We start from the raw sequence: 17,967 nt of genomic DNA, 5'->3' as shown, positions 1-17,967 counted from the left end.
AATGAAACGTCAGTTATAAAACGACCCGACATCTTTATTTTTCCCCCTCCTCGAGAAACCCAACGGTTGTCATCATGGAATAATAACAAGGTTGTCCGAGACTAAACGTTTCCTGTGGCGCACGTGGTGGTGATGCGAACACAAATCTGATTACGACGCGCATTACGCATCCGAGCGTCACGTGCCCTTATTCCGCTTTCAAAAGATTCTTGGATTTCTATTCGGCCTCCATTTATCATTACACGCCACATTTCTGTAGGTATCATTATACGTATCTCTAGGTAGGTACCAGAATGTTAAATTTTGATGTCCATTAAGCGCCGGATTCTTTTGGGCGTGAGGGGTTATGCAACATTTTATTCTCGTTGATTAAATTCGCTGCTGCCGAAACACTGATTATGTTTACGATTTTATTTTGCGCCTAGGTCCATATTTACCTTACCGTAGGCTTTTCTCTTAGCTTAACTAATTTATAAGGGGAAAACCCCTTGCTAACGATAAAGACACATGTTGGTTTTAAACGCCGAAAGTCTGTTGCGTGAAATGCAGCAACCCATAACAATTAATCCTCCTTTTTTTTCTATAGCTTCAACTGCACATGCGGTCGTACAGCAAGGTAGCATATTGCAAATGAGCTAGCATCGTAATTGTTAGCTAGCGTTCAATCGTATGTTACGCAGTGCGTGTAAAAGACGTCCAGGTAAAAAGTCTTACGTGAACGCGGACCACATGTTAGTGACTAAATATTAGAAATGAACGCGCTTGGCGTTTTCAGAAAACTTCAGGCAGCAGATGATAGGTCTAGTTAGTTAACCTTATAGCCTTCCGAAGGTTACAAATGCAATTTTCTATCCAACAAAGAAAGAGTTGCGAAGAGGGCATCTATGGATTCCTGTTGCCAATGGCGTTTCCTTCTCAAATGACTCGAATAGTTTATAAACCATTAAAAAACGACTTTGTTGGAAGAAGAATTCTAATTCTGTTTTCGTGATATCGTTTATTTGGACGAGGTTTGGAGCGTTCAAACAACTTCCTTTCCAGTTTCTTTGGCCTTCACGATCAAAACTGGTATATTATACGAATTGAGCTACTGCTTCTCTGCTACCGTGCCCTTGACGAGAGTAAACTAAAAAAAAAAAACAAAAGCTTTTGTTGTAGTTAAAATTACACAATAACATAAGGTGAAGTTAAGAACAGTCGAAACGACTGCGTTTGAGATTTATGTAAAAAGAAAAATTATGACCCGTGACGTTCGTTTTTCTTTTTTTACTGACAGACTTTGTTGAACGAAGGAGGCATGTAATGTACTAACCAAATACGTTTTAAAAAAACTGGCCTCCCGCAGTCTGGCGCACAATAGATAGTGCATTACAGCTAGACAGTTGTGCGCAGTCATGAACATATCAAGAATCTGGGTGAAAAACTTGAATTTTCGAGTGTTGAAGATTTAAATCAACTGAATAAACTCTCTTTAGGTTTGCTTCGTCATCACATAATGATGTTATCAGATGTAACTGAATAGCGTAGAGAGGCAACTGGAAATTTGACATGGACGTCTATGGTTACTGTAAAGTAATTCGTCGCTATGGCATCCTACATAGAAGCCCGTCATCTGTCGATAACTTGAGGGGGGCGGAAGCTCGGTTACCTTGGGTTTGTTTTAGCAAGGTCAAATTTCATAGCGGCATCGCGATTTCAAAAATAAATTACATCTTTTTTTCGTATTTTTTATGGTCTTGCCAGTTTTCTCGTGTATGTTTATTATCATTTATTTTTCCACAGAATCAAGTATAGTTAAAAGCGGCGGATCGGTCAGAATCGGGAATGTGTGCAGGATCAATAGCCGCTTCTCTAGCAGACTACATCTGATAAAAGTCTGGAATTCTACTGCGCACATCACGACTGGCAAAATCACTTTCGTTTTCCACGTGTGTCAATATAGCCGTGCTGTCTAACTTGTCCCGAACTTTGCACCCCTCCTGCCATATACATAAAGGTAATTTCGGTATATTTTGGACTAATAGAGCCAAAAGTAAAGTTTTGAGAATAGTAGAAATATCCCGAACGTTATCGATCGGGACTAAATTTTCAAGCACATTTGAATGTTGAGCCCGAGTTCGGGACACACACGAAGAGTAATCTAATTAAGGATTAAAGCACACTGAGTGTTTCTATTTCTACTGTTGTACATTTGCTGAAAAATTCACTTTTATGTAGGCCAAAAATGTCTGTCGAAGGGTTCAAAGAGCAAGATCCTACATTTGCAACCAGAGCTATTCATGATGCACAAGATCCTGAACAATGGGATGCCATGCCAGTTGTTCTCCCAATTTCTCTGGCCACCACTTTCAAACAGGATGCCCCTGCTGAATTCAGAGTAACTTTAATACCTGTTTATATTCCATACCATGTTTTATGACCTTGGGAATTTGGGTTTTAGAGTTATGAATATGGCCGAAGTGGAAACCCAACTAGAACTACCTTTGAAAAAGTGCTAGCTTCTCTTGAAGGAGCTAAACATGGTATACAAACATAATATAAAGTAAAGTTAGTCCACTACTAAGTTGACGGTCTAATTGGTCTTTGTTTGTTATGTTAAACTAGGATTGACTTTTGCCTCCGGTCTGGCTGCTTCAACCACTATTGTTCACCTTCTCAGTGCAGGAGACCATATTGTCTCGATGGATGATTTGTATGGAGGAACTAATCGTTACCTAAGGAAAGTTGCTGACCGCATGAATATCAAAACCACTTTTGTTGATGCCACTAATCCTGAGAATGTTGAAAAAGCGATTCAAGAAAACACCAAGGTCTGTTAGCTGCCTTCATTATCAGATATTGTGTCATAAAGCAGATGCCAAGATAATTTTTATTTGAGTGCAGCTGGTGTGGGTGGAGACTCCCACAAATCCCACTTTGAAGCTAGTGGATATTGCAGCAGTTGCTGAGATTGTTCACAAGAGAGAAAATATTCTTTTGGTTGTGGACAATACTTTCCTTTCCTCCTATTTCCAGGTAAAAATAGCTTGCTACAAACCTTGCCGAACTATACTGAAAGTTTCTCTCGACCGTCTGCTGTTGCGCAGCGACCATTGGAATTAGGAGCTGATATTGTTATGCACTCGTTAACCAAATACATGAATGGCCATTCCGATGTAATTATGGGTGCAGCAATGACGAATGACGATGATGTTCATACTCGCCTTCGCTTCCTCCAGAACGGTAAATTTTGAGATTATTCTTTCTATTTTTAAAAAACCCTTTTAATGTTTGGTTGTCGGTGCTTGAAATTTATGACGGTGTTCAGCTATTGGGCCTGTTCCGTCGCCTTTCGATTGTTTCTTGGTCAACCGCAGTTTGAAAACTTTGCACCTTCGAATGCGGGAGCACATGAAAAACGGCCTCGCCGTTGCTCGCTACCTGGAAAACCATCCCTGCGTTGAACGCGTCATCCACCCAGGTAATTGCTGCTGTTTCCGCTGCCCTCCGTGAACAGTGTAATAAAATAAAAACCGACCTACTTTTTTTAGGACTTCCCTCGCATCCGCAGCATGAACTTGCCAAGCGACAGTGTTACGGTCATAGTGGAATGATCACCATCTACATCAAGGGAGGACTGCCCGAGTCCCGCGCTTTCTTCAAGGCACTCAAAGTTTTCACCTTGGCTGAAAGCTTGGGAGGATACGAGAGTTTAGCAGAACTGCCGTGAGTTTTTCAGCTTCGAATATTTCTTTTGCATGGTATTAACACGAGGCCGTCGGAACGTTCTCGATATTAAGTAACAGCTGGCACCAGTCGATTTCGTGCCTAATTTGTTGCCTAGCGTATCTTTCTATTATTTTCGACAAAAAAAATTCAATGAGCTGTCTGGCAAAGCCAGCCACCATATGTGTGCCGCTGCCTGTGGGCACCGAATGAGAGGTGGGAGAGAAGAAAAGCGACACTCATTCCCTGTGCAACAGTGATGAGATAATTTTTACGACTACGCCACTTGATGCCCCTGTTGTGCTATTCACATCGTAAACTCCATAACGTTCATAATGCGCCTTGCATGAAACAACGCGCAACTTCTTGCTGCTGATGCAAAAGAATTGATGAACTAGCTTGGTGGCTGAGCTCTTACTTTTTTTAGTTGCAGCTTTTATCATCCGCCGTACGCTGCACGCAGCGGTTAAATTGTTTCCCTTTTTGAAGGTGGTCAGGGCATTAGTTTAATGCGCTATTTGATTATGTCTATTAAGAATTGGCGTGTGCAAAAGTATTTTTTTACAGGGATTTTTACTCTCTAGGGCGCTGATGACTCACGCCTCGGTCTGTGCTGAGGAAAGGGCCACTTTAGGCATCACGGATAACTTGATAAGGTTATCTGTCGGTCTGGAAGATGTCGGTGATCTGATTGCAGATTTGGACCAGGCATTGAAAGCCGCGGTACGAATTTCACTTCTTTAATTGTTGGCTTATTCGACGAATTGCTTATAGACTTGTTGTCTTGTCAATTATTGATTTATAGGTTGCCTGAAAAAAGAGGAACCACCGGGAACGCTTTAAAAGTCCGGTTATTTGTTGTGGTTCTCTAATGAAGCGTTTCCCAATGAGAAATACCCAGTGTACGTTTGGCTTTATTTTTACCCCGAAAGCCCATCGTAATACACGCAAGAAACATATTGAGTATTTTGGCTGTCTTAACGTAAATCTTAACCAAACAAAGATCCGGGTTTCGAAAGTATCGTTCGCATGGGGGGGTCATAAATTGCGTACGTGACGTCATTTGCGGTAAATGAGAAATGTTTTGATTTAGATTGCTTAAATTGACGTCATTTTTTGTTTTTCTTCTTCTGAGCGAGTCGTTCCCAGCGACCCGCATCGCCATGATCATCAGATTGTTGAAAAGTACAAGTGTTGGAAAAGATGTAACCGTTCATTAAAAGGACTTTGACCGTGGCACACCATCTGGATTCTAGCTGGCCATCTTGCGTCGGGCCATCATCCGCGAGTAGTTAAAAGAGTCCCTTTTAATGCCCATCATGTTTCAACACGAGAGAAAATGGCTGTTACACTTTACTTGACTAGCTTCGCAACTGTTCCGTCCGACGTCCACTCTCACGTCCACCAGATTCACCCTTTCAATGGACTCGTTTAATATCTTCGTGTTGTCGAACAACATCCCCCGTGATGACGTGCAAGAGCTTTAGCGAAAAGGTGCCAAACATGGAGAAAACTCGTAACACGTAATACGCCAGCTTTACCGCCAGAAGACCGTCAAGTCGAGTATCATTTTAAATGGTTTATTTTTTTCCGTCCTTTCTTAAAACACCGTTACTGAAGAGAAACAAGGCCGAGTCTTTGAGGATTTTAAAGATCAAATTTAGTACATGTTGATGCTGCTGCCAGCGGATGAAAGTGCACAGCGCGACACGGTCACTTAACCGGAAAAACTCATCTGCCGACAACTTTCTAAACGATTTGCGCCGGGCAACAAATTATTCGTCAATTATTTTTTCCGAGAGTTTTCCAGCTTTTGATGTCGTTATCACCGTGATATGATATCAAGTGTTAATTTGATGCAGTCAAGAGATCGAGGACATGGGCGAACAGAAGGCTCAGTGGCTCACAGCAGCAGATGGAGATAAACATCGATCGCGTCTTTTCCGCCTTTTTTAAATTTTATTTTTCAAAATGAAACACGAAATTTTTTAATAACCTCTTGCGTCACACCGTCATTTCTCCCGATGTGATATACAGCCCAATTTATTTTATATCACACCTTTCCAAAAGAGACTCTGGGTGTAAGCATAGAGCCGTATGTTTTCATCCGAATTCCACCATAAAAAGGAAAAGACTAATAATAATAAAAAGGCAAAAAACAAAATATCTCGATTATTACAGGTATGTGTATACAGTACGCCATTAGGAGGTGTCTGGTAGGCAGCGGGAAAACAGTTGATAGCCAATCGGGAATATTTAGGGCTTAAGTGTCTTGAAGTTGGGGGAAGAGAAAAAGTGCTTCTGTGTGTCTGACATTATTACAGTACGTGGGACGTACGGATCATTTCTTTTTTCGAATAATAATCTGGCCAAGTTCCCTCCCAACTTCACACACGAGCGGCGCTTTTGATTTTTTCGTTCCGTTTTCCGCTGGCCGAGAAGAGCCGGACGGTAAATAGTGCAGTCGTTAATGGCGACTACTACAAGATAGTGTGGAATCGGTTGGTTAGTTACGCCCACTCGTAAAATGATGGCCGCCTCAACGACTGTGACTTCAGACGGGTTTTTTTTTACGTCACTTTAAACTCATTTTATGTGCACGTACTCTGTGCGTTCCCCCCAGGTCCAATCTGAACGATCAATGAAAGGCAAAGTTAAACTAACCGAATGCGCATATAGTGTCCAGTTACCAGTCCCCCAAAAAGAAACCAAACAAACATGGCAGCCAACAATAGAAGCCTTGGAAATGGATATTGGTGTTGTTACATCATTCCCGGTCACGTCTGATTGGCCGCGAATGAAATCTGGAAGCCTCGGATTCTTTTTGGGTTGCTCGTTTAATACGCTTGTCACCATGGAACCTATAGCTGAGGAGTATAATGTGATATGTGTGAATTATAATATCCACGTGAGAGAGTTGTTTCTCATTGACCCAGATTGTTTTTCGTTTTCCATCTTGTGTAGCAACGAAAGGGAAAACCTCTCCGTCCGTAATGTGATTCGTCAGCAGAGGGGGGAGAAGAAAAAGAGAAAGAAAAAGATGACGACCACATTATTTCGGGTCCATTCTGCAATCCGTCGCGGTTTTCTTGGGTTTCAGTGGGAGGAAGAGGCGGGAGGGTTGTGTTGAAATGCGACAGCTCTAAAGATAAATGATGAGCGCGCATCATTTTCGGGGGCGGTCAAGGTGGGCGAGCGTGTCGGTAATATTTCTTGTACGCCGGTTTAAATGTTACACGCATCGCGTCGTATATCCATGCGGACATAATCACCCGGCTCCCGAACGACAACTTAAAAAAGATAAAAAGGCCCGTCGTTCATGTCCTGCGTAATAAGTCTTCTTATGTCTGTGCTCTTCCAACTTGATGGGCTGATACTGTTACCCCTTTTGTTGGCCGAGAAGAAATAATGTAACGCTCGTCTCGTCACGCAATTTTGACACGAAACTGGCAAGACCAGCAGCTGTGGCCACCTTCATCTTTTTTCGTTGGGTGTTCGGGACGAGTACGTAGGCAAAAAAGAGACGAGATGTAGGAAACTATTACCGGCTGCTGGAACCGCTTGACGCACTCTTCCTTCCAGCAGCTACACTAGTTATAGAGTATAGTACACTCGGCAGGTTCATTTGCATTCACAGTTGTCGTTCATTGTTTTGAAACTTTTTATTTTTCTCTTCTTTCGTTTATTTCTTCTTTTGTCTTTTGATCTGGCTGTTGGCTGTTGCATCTTGTGCCTTCTGTTGGAAGACACGAAATCATCCAAGCTGCTGTTTTGGAGGGATTCACGGTCGGTCGGACGTCTCTCCTTTACGCGCCGGTTGTGTGGGAGCGACGTCTGTGCACCTTCCGTTTGTTGTGGAAAAAGAAACAAAACACAACCGGTTCTCCTCTGTCTTTTTTTTTCTTCCGCTGACAGATTGAACCTCCTCCCCCAAAACAACAAAAAAAGAAGTCTGTAGAATCAAATTGTCGAATAAGAAAGAAAGAAAAGGAAAAATAAAATAAAAGGCGACCAACTGTCGTTTGGCTCAGCTCCGGTCGCAGATGGGCAACGATGTAGTATTGTAGGGAGATTATTCCGGCCAGCAGCGGAGACGATTTGGATTTTATCGCGATGGGAATCGGCCAAGATGGAATCGTATACAATGTGTAAGGCCACAAAAGAAAAAAAAACAAGAACGTAAAAAAAAGATCACTCTCGGGAAAAGGCATTTGGTTTTCTGTTGTAATTTTTTTTATTTTATTCTTGTGGAAAAAAAAAACGATGTGAAATTGTCATCTGGCATCTTGTTGAGAGACGCGCTCTGCAGCTCTCTACATTGTGTCTAGTTATCGAAACACACGCCTTGGTGCGGATGTGTGGCGGATGTGATACCGAGGAGTGGGAGGAGGATCGGAATGTTGTTGCCGGAGAAAACCGACGTGACACAGTCTCCGTCCAATTCGGGTCGAAGTCGAAAAGGAAAAGTTTAATTAGAGCGCCGATGGAGAGTGAACGCGCCCAGCAGCGCACGAACCTTAATTCCGGCTACGTATAGTACATTTTGCAATTCAGCCCGATCAGCTTTCTTTCACCCAATTGTTCTTCGTCAAGTGCACCTATACAATTGCAGTGTAGTCTACCGTATTTATTTGGATCCGAGGAGAGAAAAAGAAACGGACACACACACAGAGAGAAATAAAGCTAAGGCTCTCTACTATTTTTTCTTTTTTTTGTTCGTTTCGTTTCTTTTGGGAACAATTGAATGTTGACGACGATGACGGCCAAGCCATATGGTGTGGGCTCCACGCTTTGAAAATGAGAAGAAACAGCCATACAGACCAATTGTGCGTGTTGGCTGAACGGTGAACAAGACATTGCCGACCGCGATTTCACTTCTGCCGAGCATATAATCCTATATAAGGGACTAAACAGCCAAACGTTTTGCGGCCGTCTTAGTATAACCTGGGCCCCCAATAGAATCTCGGGCACACACTTTCCCTTCACGCCGACTGTATGGGCGACACACACACAACGGCTGTGCGGCCAAAAGAAAAAAGTCTGAAACTTTCTTAATGATAGGCTCGAATAGTGCAAGTCCCGGTCGTGCCAACAACAACTCACGGCTGCGGTTCTTCCCTATATACACGAAAGAAAGAAAATGATTTCGGTTGTAACCGGCGGCGGCGGCGTGCCATGTGCTCGACGAAAGAACCGAGGAAATGAGAAACAACAGCAGACAACACAAGCTATAGTTGTTAACTTATTTAAGTAGATATTGTGTGGAGTTATATATTTTTTTCTTTCGGGCCGTTTTTCGCATTGACAAAGTCCGTCCTTGACGCCTCGGCTCTATCGCAACAATTCCCACATCTGTCCGCTGGGGAAGTTCTTATTTTTATCTGTTCCAAGTAGAACGAGTTCACTTTTGTTTCCATTTGAGTGTATCTCTTCTTCTTCTTTTTCTTTCTTTCTGACATTTCTATTCTGCCGACTGTTGGCCGTACGCTAATGTCGCGGTGGTGGTGGCCGAATGGACCGGCCACATGGCCCGCGCTCCCGTCGCAGCATCTGCTGTTTTCCCAAGGCTCTTCTCGTTCACCTCTCGTCCCATTACGCGTGTGTGTATATGATTGTACACTCTAATGATCGTATAATTCGTCCACAAGAATACTATGTTGTCTTGTTTTTGTGTTGTTTCGTTTCTATTTAACGACACCGGGGTCTATTGCTGGAGGCCGGCCGCTGAAAAACAGCTCAGAGTTGTACCTCGTTCTCTATCTCTCGCCCACCACTGACACGGTTTTTTTTTCCTCTTCGTTTATCTCTTATTGGCTTTATTATAACGTATGTCCTGTCTCTTTTTTTTAGAGGGGGGGGGGGAGGCCTGTTATCTGGTCGGTCGTTTTCCAAGCGAATCGCCGAAATAATTAAGAGTTTGGGTGTCTCTTTTTTCTTTTATTTGACGTTTTTCTTTTATCTATTTTTTTTTCTCCCCTTTTCTTTTATTGACTTTGTTTCCAGTTGTTTTTTGAATTTCTTGCTCTTTCCGATTCGGACGAGAGCGTCCGGCTGCTAGACTGCTGACAGCAACAGACGGCCAACCGAGCGCTTTGGCCGTCGGGCTGTGGCCGGTCATCACCACGGTGTGTTGTTTGTCCATAGTCTAGATGCGATTGCGCACCGCATTGAGAATGCCAGAGCCAGAGAGTTGGCAGCAGCCGTTGTATTCGGAAAAAGATGTTGGAGGGTTGCTGGAGGACAGAGCAGCAGCAGCAGCACATAGAACAGGTGGTCACTTTCACTCAGACGTCAGAGCGTCACGAGGTCTTTTATTTCTCAGAGGCGAAGAGAATGCCATTGCCATCCGGACGGGTTCGTCATGGACGGAACAGATGTAGACTGGTGTATAGTATCACTATGGGGGCAGCAGCAGCAGCATTCATTTGATAGCAACAGGTAAAAAAAAAAAGAAAAACGTCAAGAATTCACGGTGCACAAGATGGGAAAGATCAAAAGAGAGTCGTCACTTGTTCAACGGGTTCTCTCGTCAAGCCTTTCGGGGGTCTAAATAAACGGCGATCAAGCGAAAAGACTCTCGAGTTAGCTCCACTCTTCTGATGGCCGTGGACCACAAGAAGAAGAAAAAAGGAAAAGGTGATGAGTGACGGTTTTTAAACGGAGAAAAAATGAAGTATCAAAGAAAACGGGCTCTTCCGCCTTTAGTATTATTGCACGTTGGTCGCCGAGCGAAGCCGTTTGTCATTCTCCGCTCGATGGCCACCCATTGAACTGTTGGAATACCCGGGAATACCCAATGGCACATAGCAGATAATAGGAGAAAAAAAAGAGCATATCTATAGACTAATTCTACATTTTTTTTTTCTTCTTCTTTTTCTTCTTTACTCGGGGATATGCGCGAGATGTAATTGTACAAAGAGGACCCGGGAGCGCCCAGCGTGAAACCTCCTCGGCCAACTCGCCCGGAATTCTACGTGTAAATCATCCAGGTGGTTAAAGACAGACACACACACATGGGCGAGGAGAGAGAGAGAAGCGCGCGGACACACGTCGTCCGCCGTGTGAGCTTGTGTGTATATATATATACGTGTAGACTCTGGCTGCTGGCCCCATATCCCCGCCTGTGTGTGTGTGTGTGTGTCTATGCAGTCCGTAGAGAGGTGCACAGGTGCTTGATGTTAATGTTTTCTTACAATTAAGTACTTCTCTGGGACCCCCCTCCATCTCTCTATTGGAAAGATATAGTAGCGTGTGTATACGGACGATAATATAGTACACGCATGCGAGGCGACGCTTCACGTTCGTGTGGCGGGATAACATTTTTTTTTTTTTTTCTTGCGGCCGCGAATCCTTCCGCTTTTGTTAGACGCTCCGTGATGAATTGTGTGTGTGTTACACACGTACCACCCGTTACGCCAGCCCGCCGCCGGTGGACATATCGTGAACTGGTCTACTTGTTCTTGATTGCTGCAATTGCTAGTTAGCATTCACGGCGAAGAGCTGCTGCTGCTTCTGCTGTTGCTGCTGCAGATGATGGAAGTAGACAAATCTCTCTAGTCCCAATATAATTGAATCTGTCTTTCTCTCTTTTGCTCTCTTCTGTCCGAGCAACACAGCACAGCACACGGCTGTTTTGATTAGACAAAACGGCCAACAGCCGGTGCTGGGCCTCGAGGTGGGCCAACTCTTTTTCTTTTTTTGAGACTATTCTGTAGGGCATTACGGTAGATTGGATTGTCATCGCTTTTTTTTCTCTCTTTTTCTTTCTCTCTCCTGTTTCGTTTGGAAATGAAACGACTGCGATACCTATACACTCTCTTACTCGAGGCAACGGTTGAGAAGTTGTATAATTGAACAACAACAACAGTCGCCAACAACAAAAGGGGAATAACTGCAAGGAGAAGCAGCCAGCGACCATCTGTCCCGCGTCCGAAACGACGGCAACACTCTACGGCTTGGCTGGCCCCCGTGGTAGATTTCGACATCATCACGGCCGAGTTCTCAACACCTTGTTGGACTCCTCCGCCGTCTCTCTCTAGACCCCCAACGTAATTTTCAATCCAATCTGCGGTCGATGGCGATCGAGTCCACCCTGATTTTTTTCTTTTTTGGGAGAATTTAATTTCTCATTTTGTTCGCCGTTCCTTTTTTTATTGTCCGGATTTTTTTTTCTTTCGTGACTCAACAGCAGAATGATCGGCTGTTGGATGAACAGTTGGCGCAGCTCAGAAAATGTAGGCAATCGAATGACGAGGTAAATAGGAGACGACCGCTCGATGTGTATAGACTAGAGTCAAACAGTTGGGCCAGCATTTGGACAATTACGTAAGGAGCAGCCGGTTATTCTTTTTTTTTTTTTTCCTTTTCTTCCCTGGACGAGAGAGAACGTGAACGAATTGATGGATTTTTCTCGTGTGTGTCTGCATTTGAAATTGTTTGAGAAGGTTCTCAGGCTTTTTTTCTTCTTCGGGGGGCCGGCCGGAGAAGCCGAAGAATGAGTTCCGTCTCTCCTCTATTATCCCGCGCCAGTTGCTTCTTCTTCTTCTTAGAGACTGGCCCATTTGATCGCGCATTATAAAAAGCGGTCGTGTTCAAGCTGACGTGTTACTTCAAAGAGCGTAATGTGATGGGCATCTTCTCCCGAGGCCAAAAAGACTGGCCAACCGGCCTATACACACATCCGTTCGCACCTGACGAACTTTTAAGTCCGGCACGTACTCACAGCACGAATTTTGTTTTTCTTATTTCTTTTTTTTTCGGGGAATTTGTTAATCGTCGTTGCATGAAGGCAAAAGCAAATAAACTGTTATTGTACGGCGTACCGAATAAACCCAATAATCCGCTGACTATAACTAATAGATTAGGAAACAATCCTCCCCCTTTTAAAAAAACCCATCGGCCGTTGATAATAACAAGTCGAGTTTTGTTAGTTGACACTCGAGAAAGAGATGTTAATTTGAATTTCCTGTACAAACAGACAAGAGCGAATTCTGAGAGTTAATTTCCCGATAAAGATGACGGCTGTCCAGTGTGGAGAATGTGAGGGGTTCATGCTGTTATGTTTGTGTGGGTAAAGGGAAATGCCATAAAGCATTTCAAAGTGTTCAGAAAAAGAAAAAAAGAAAAACGATGGGTGGGTGTATCTCTAAGCCTATAGAATGTGCATTGCTCGTGGGGGGGAGAGAGAGAGCCCAGAAGGAGGGAACAACAACACATGCAGTCGAGAAGGAGGCGAGGCCAGCAGATAAAGCCAAACCGATTGCGGGAAACCTGTTGCCCGTCAGTTGGTACCGAGCCTTCGTTCCGTTCGCATCGTCCTCCTCCTTAACAGTGTGTCGTCTCCTCTTCTCCGCATAAAATTCCGGCCGGAAAAAAAATTTTGGTTATTTTTTTCGAACGCACTTTCGACACTTTTGTTTGGGTTTAAAAAAATGTCTTGCGCCGAGTCATCCGACGGTGAAAGAACCGTGTCACCGACAGCTGCCGCCACCGTCCGTGAGCGTCGGCGATTGCGCCTGTTGAAGCGCAGGTGGAATCAAGGTGCGGCAATCAGCAACAACAACAACCACTCACTCAACAGTTACAACAACAACAACAGCAACGGCGGGATGGTGTTGAGCTTCTCGGCCTTCCGGCGGGCGCGCAGGATGCGCCACCAGAGACGGATGACCAAGGAAGAATACCTCAGACTCAAGAACATGGTGCCGGCCGTCGCCGCCCAATCACGCGTCTCAAAGGTAAGAAATAGATTGACACTTGTCATATCACTTACTTATCCGGAATAAGAACAAATCGGGATGACGTCAGGCGCGTTATCTTATGGTTTTTTTTAATGTTTTTCTGTCCTTTGGCTGATTGACTCATTTTCTATTTTTGATCACAACAGGTGCAGGTGATCGAAGAGGCCATCAAATACATCGATTCTCTCCATGTGGCTCTTTTTCAACGACTCAGGGCCCAGGAATTGGCCACCACCTCCGACGCCGACACCGTATCCAGTGAGTAAAAAAACATCCGCTCCATTGAGCATTTTTTTCTTTCTCTTGGCGTAGAGCCGTAGACATTTATTCCTAGCGACAGGTGTGCCGAGTCGTTATATTGAATCAAGAGAAATCACAAAAGAAAAAAAATTTTTTTCGACACGCAATGAAAGAAACTCGAAAGACAAAGAAAAAAAAAGGATCGAATTTCCGACGGTCGGAATGATTGGGCCGACTGTGTGAAACGGGAACCCCCAAATAATCAAGTGAGGATTGGGAGTTGCCCCATCAGAAATGTGTATAGTTAAAGGGCAATTTTATACCTTTCTTTAAGGGTTTAGATTGAAGGTAGTTTGGGTGTGGGGAGGGATGGTATAGTATATGTAGTGTAGGCTGGGATATCCCGCCCCTTTTAGAAGTGATTTCGGTCGTGGTTCCTTCTTCTTCTTCTTCCAAGACCTATGTACACACACACACACACACGACCGAGAAAAGATACAAATAAGAAAACGAAGGGAAACTTGTTTCGCCTCCTAAAAGGGGAGCGAGAAGGAGAAAAAAAAGGAGATGGAGCCGTGGGAAAAGCACAACAGATGGTGAACCTCTGAATTTTTTTTTTTTTCTTCTTCATCATTTTATTTAATTTTTTTCCCCCCTTCATTCTTCTTCTTCTTGGTGTCGTGGTTAAATAGGAGGGGGAAAAAAATCCCAGCTAAATGGTTAAAGTGCGGATGGAACGGAGTGGGGCTCCTGACCCGTCTGACCCCCACGATTCTTCATTACCGACGACGAAGGAACTTGGTGGTAAAATTAAGGGGAGACTGTAGTATAGTATGCTGGGAAAAAAGGTGAATAGAAGGCATATAGTGCATATATAAAATAGTAGACAGACGAGAAAAGAAAAAGGGAATAAGAATGAGCGCTGGCTGCTGCTGAGTAACGGTTCCGTGCGTGTGTCGGCGGTGCCAAAAAAAAAAAGATTGAGGTTTTGTGTTAATGAGTCGTCGTCGACTGTCTAAATTGTCGCCGGAGTAAAAAAATAAATAAGGGCGCCGTGGGGAGAGAAAACACACACACACACATTATTTTGAATTGAAAAGATTCCAAAAAGGTTAGGGGTTCCGGACGGGAAGTCATTTTGTGGCGGTCCTCGCGCCGTGTGATCAAATGTAATTCTCGCTCGGAATGATTTAGACTGAATGAAAATTCCAAATGGGTAGGCATATCCGCCATTTTTCTCAATTGGAAAATTGGGAAATTGACGGCGGAAGAGGGGCGGCGATCAATTGCCCATGTCCGTCTTCAATGCATAAAACATTTTTATATGCTGGGAATTGGGCGTGGAAGAAGAAAGAAAAAAAGGTTATTGACCATTTTGACAATGACGAGAGCAATTGACCCAGTACACACACACACACACTTACACGTGAGCGGGTGCACGTGGAACGGCGACGTCATGGTGAGGGAATAACTAAAGAACGGAAGAAGAAAAAAGAAGAGACGCATGGTTTGCCCGGTTAAAAAGGGGAAAGGTAGTCCGTCGAACCGTATACATGTGGGATGAAGGGTGGACTGGCCAACGATCGAGGACAATTATTTCTGGTCAACAGGTAAAAACGGGAACGCAGCAGGGAAATGAAACACGGGGGGAAATAGCGTACAATCTGGAAAGAGGAACTGCTCGTTAAACCCGGGAAAGAGACTCGGATCGAGGGATCGAACAATAATAATAATCAGCCCCCCAAAAACAGATAATGGGAAATTGATCGCAGCAAACAGGCGAGTTACGGACCGAAATTCCACGGGTATCCCGATTAGGTTGTAACGGGCATCGTTCAAAACTTACAAACAATCCAACGAATCAAAACTAAAAAGGACAAAGTCATCGATCAACTCTCCTATTTACGTTTCATTCGTTCTTTGTCCAGTTGTTGTTGTCTGTACTATTATAATCCTCGAATGAAAATGATTCAAGTACCGAGCAACTCGACCGAATGGGATGGATATCTCCTGTAATAACTAGGTTGAAAAATCGTGATAGAACGGAATGGCGTGACTGGTTTTTTTTTTCTTTCTTCCTCAACTCATTCACTCCTTTCATTTCTTTCTTGTGGAGAGAGATAAAAAAAAAAGGAAAATCACGCCTTGACCCCGAACGCACATTCCTTCGTTTCCCTCAGTGCCCATCTGTTGTTGTATCGTTCCAATAAGGAGAGAGAGGTTGGCCATCACGAACGAATATCTACCGAGTTTTTTTGTTAAAGAAAGAAAGAAAAAAAAAAAGCTTAGTCGTTTTTGGGAATTCTCCCCCTTCTCGCGTGTACGTAATTATACTATGCTGCGGCGTGTTATTTCCACAGCTTTTGTTTCTTCGGCTGGCCAGGAGAAAAGAATAGAGACGGAAAAGGACAATGGGGATCGATTGTCAGCTTGATGAATGGCTCGTGAAGGCTGTACGGTATATATAAAGGCGTGTGGAATGTTTTCGGTCTCGAAGAAAAGAAAAATGAATAGGAGAACAACAGGCGTAGATAATCGTTCGCTAAATGTCTGCCTGGTGTAATTCGTATGTACCCGTTTAGCCATTCGCCAGAACTTGTTTGCGGGTTTCCTTTTCTTTTCTTTTTTTTTAAAGTTAAACCCAGTCAAACTTCATTATGTACATCTACTCAATGTTTCTTGGTTTCTCTACTATTCAGCAAACAATCCAAAAGCTTAATCGCGTCTTAAAGCTCATCATTGATGGAATAGATGGGGAAAAGTTTATTATTTAATTTCTCTTTCCAGTCGTTCCCTGATAAGTTTAGCCAACTATTGTGGCTCGTTATTCTCTCTAAATTGTACGAGTGCATTACATATATCCATTGTTAAGAATGAATGACCACCGTCTTTAATATCCGTTAATTATTCTTCGCCGTCTAAATATTTACTGGAAATTTTGGTTGGAGCTGTATTATTTTTTTGAATGTTTATGATTCATTTACTCCCTTCGTTTGTAACATTGAGAAGTTTAAAATGTTTTATGATTGTCTCCCGTTCGCAGGTAGGGGTCCAGCACAGGTGACGAGGAACGAATCGGATCTTCAACCTGAGCCGAGCCAGCTGTGCCACTGGATCGGTCACGTTCTGCCGACGCCTCACGCTATAAAAACGGCCCACCTTCTGGTGAGCGAACGGCAACAGCAGCAGCAGCGGGACGGCATCAAACAGTGGCCGTCTTTCATGGAAAAAATCGACCACATGATCAGGAAGAAACAGAGTTGAAATCGCACTGCCCGCCGAAAGAAAGAAACTTTTCTGACTACAAATTCAAACTGCTGACTGCATTTTTACCATCATTTAGGCTGATTTTTAGACGATGAAACAAATTGAAAATAGGGCAACAAATAAATAACTATGTGCACACCGGAAGCTGATGGCGAAAACATTGACAGTGGAATGCTACAGCAGTGGAACGCCAATCCGAACGGGATCATTTTGGTCACGCCTCATATTAATGTGTGTTGTATAACTATGGTTTTTCTAATAACATTTGTAATAGCAATAAAAACAGTGTCAATTTTCATTTTTATGTCGAATAATTTCTTTTTGTTTCTAATGAAAGAACAAAATGGCAAGAGTTTCTCAAACATATGGCGCGATTTGTACGCAATCGTGACATCAGGTATCATCCCCCATATGATATTCAGAATGCCACAAGTAATTGCATAGCGAACAGGATTAATTCTTTTCCTCTTTTCTTGTCTAGAAAATGCACACGTTTTATATTCTGTAAGAAACAAAAAATCTTCTCCAACAAGATAGAATTTAAATTAACGAATTTTATGCACCGTGTTCATCCCTTTGGCCGTAGATTTATAAGAAGACATGCCATGCATTTAAACTTGGCTTTGTGCAGCTGATTAAGTTACGAATTTGCAATTAAAAGGGCCATTATGTTTGATAAATTCATCAACGTCAGTAAAGGCCCCGAATAGTTTTAGATAATCACTATGGTTCAACCCATGAAGAGCTCTGCCTCCAGCTCGATGCGTGCATAATAATACTAGGCTACACGTAGCTAATTAAACCATTCTTTTTTTTACGACTCCATCTACTAGGTGCACTGTTTTGTTTTCATTAAAAATGGTCTGCATAAACTCGGATAAGATTGAATGAAGCTTTAGCTATTCGCAGCTAGAGATGCCAGCATCAATCAACAGTAATTGCAAAACAAATATGCCTGTAGCAGTTACAGATAAAGATTCTCATTTTTAGTCGGTTAGTTCTATTTTTAAATCAT

The 17,967-nt window shown here is 43.2% G+C and overlaps 2 protein-coding genes across 4 annotated transcripts; both read left to right on the top strand.

Moving 5' to 3' along the window:
- The first annotated feature begins 1,839 nt into the window (after positions 1–1,839).
- LOC124195674 (cystathionine gamma-lyase-like) lies at positions 1,840–4,664 on the top strand. 3 transcript variants are annotated; one of them, XM_046590207.1, is made up of 10 exons: positions 1,840–1,996; positions 2,218–2,377; positions 2,441–2,522; positions 2,605–2,810; positions 2,884–3,015; positions 3,087–3,222; positions 3,308–3,460; positions 3,531–3,705; positions 4,290–4,428; positions 4,511–4,664. In XM_046590207.1, exons 2-10 carry the CDS (start codon positions 2,225–2,227, stop codon positions 4,517–4,519), a joined length of 1,185 nt encoding a protein of 394 aa, XP_046446163.1. In that variant the 5' UTR covers positions 1,840–1,996; positions 2,218–2,224; the 3' UTR covers positions 4,520–4,664. The 3 variants fall into 3 exon arrangements, with proteins under 3 accessions (XP_046446163.1, XP_046446161.1, XP_046446162.1); XM_046590205.1 differs by having other exon boundaries at positions 4,290–4,545; XM_046590206.1 differs by having other exon boundaries at positions 1,860–1,993; positions 2,216–2,377; positions 4,290–4,545.
- A 132-nt stretch (positions 4,665–4,796) lies between these two features.
- LOC124195675 lies at positions 4,797–17,250 on the top strand. Its single transcript, XM_046590208.1, has 3 exons — positions 4,797–13,442; positions 13,592–13,703; positions 16,729–17,250. The coding sequence occupies exons 1-3, from the start codon at positions 13,137–13,139 to the stop codon at positions 16,947–16,949; spliced, it is 639 nt and encodes a 212-aa protein (XP_046446164.1). The 5' UTR covers positions 4,797–13,136; the 3' UTR covers positions 16,950–17,250.
- Positions 17,251–17,967: the final 717 nt, after the last annotated feature.

This window comes from Daphnia pulex, chromosome 6 (genome assembly GCF_021134715.1).
Source record: "Daphnia pulex isolate KAP4 chromosome 6, ASM2113471v1".
Taxonomy (NCBI): domain Eukaryota; kingdom Metazoa; phylum Arthropoda; class Branchiopoda; order Diplostraca; family Daphniidae; genus Daphnia; species Daphnia pulex.
This window is presented reverse-complemented; position numbering and strand designations above follow the sequence as displayed.

Excerpts from the sequence above, each read along its gene's own strand:
- LOC124195674 (XM_046590205.1), top strand. The coding sequence starts at position 2,225 with ATGTCTGTCGAAGGGTTCAAAGAGCAAGATCCTACATTTGCAACCAGA. Across the intron at positions 3,223-3,307 it reads CCTTCGCTTCCTCCAGAACG|CTATTGGGCCTGTTCCGTCG; the intron begins GTAAATTTTGAG and ends GACGGTGTTCAG. Across the intron at positions 3,461-3,530 it reads TGAACGCGTCATCCACCCAG|GACTTCCCTCGCATCCGCAG; the intron begins GTAATTGCTGCT and ends TACTTTTTTTAG.
- LOC124195675 (XM_046590208.1), top strand. The coding sequence starts at position 13,137 with ATGTCTTGCGCCGAGTCATCCGACGGTGAAAGAACCGTGTCACCGACA. Across the intron at positions 13,443-13,591 it reads CCCAATCACGCGTCTCAAAG|GTGCAGGTGATCGAAGAGGC; the intron begins GTAAGAAATAGA and ends TGATCACAACAG. Across the intron at positions 13,704-16,728 it reads CGACGCCGACACCGTATCCA|GTAGGGGTCCAGCACAGGTG; the intron begins GTGAGTAAAAAA and ends TCCCGTTCGCAG.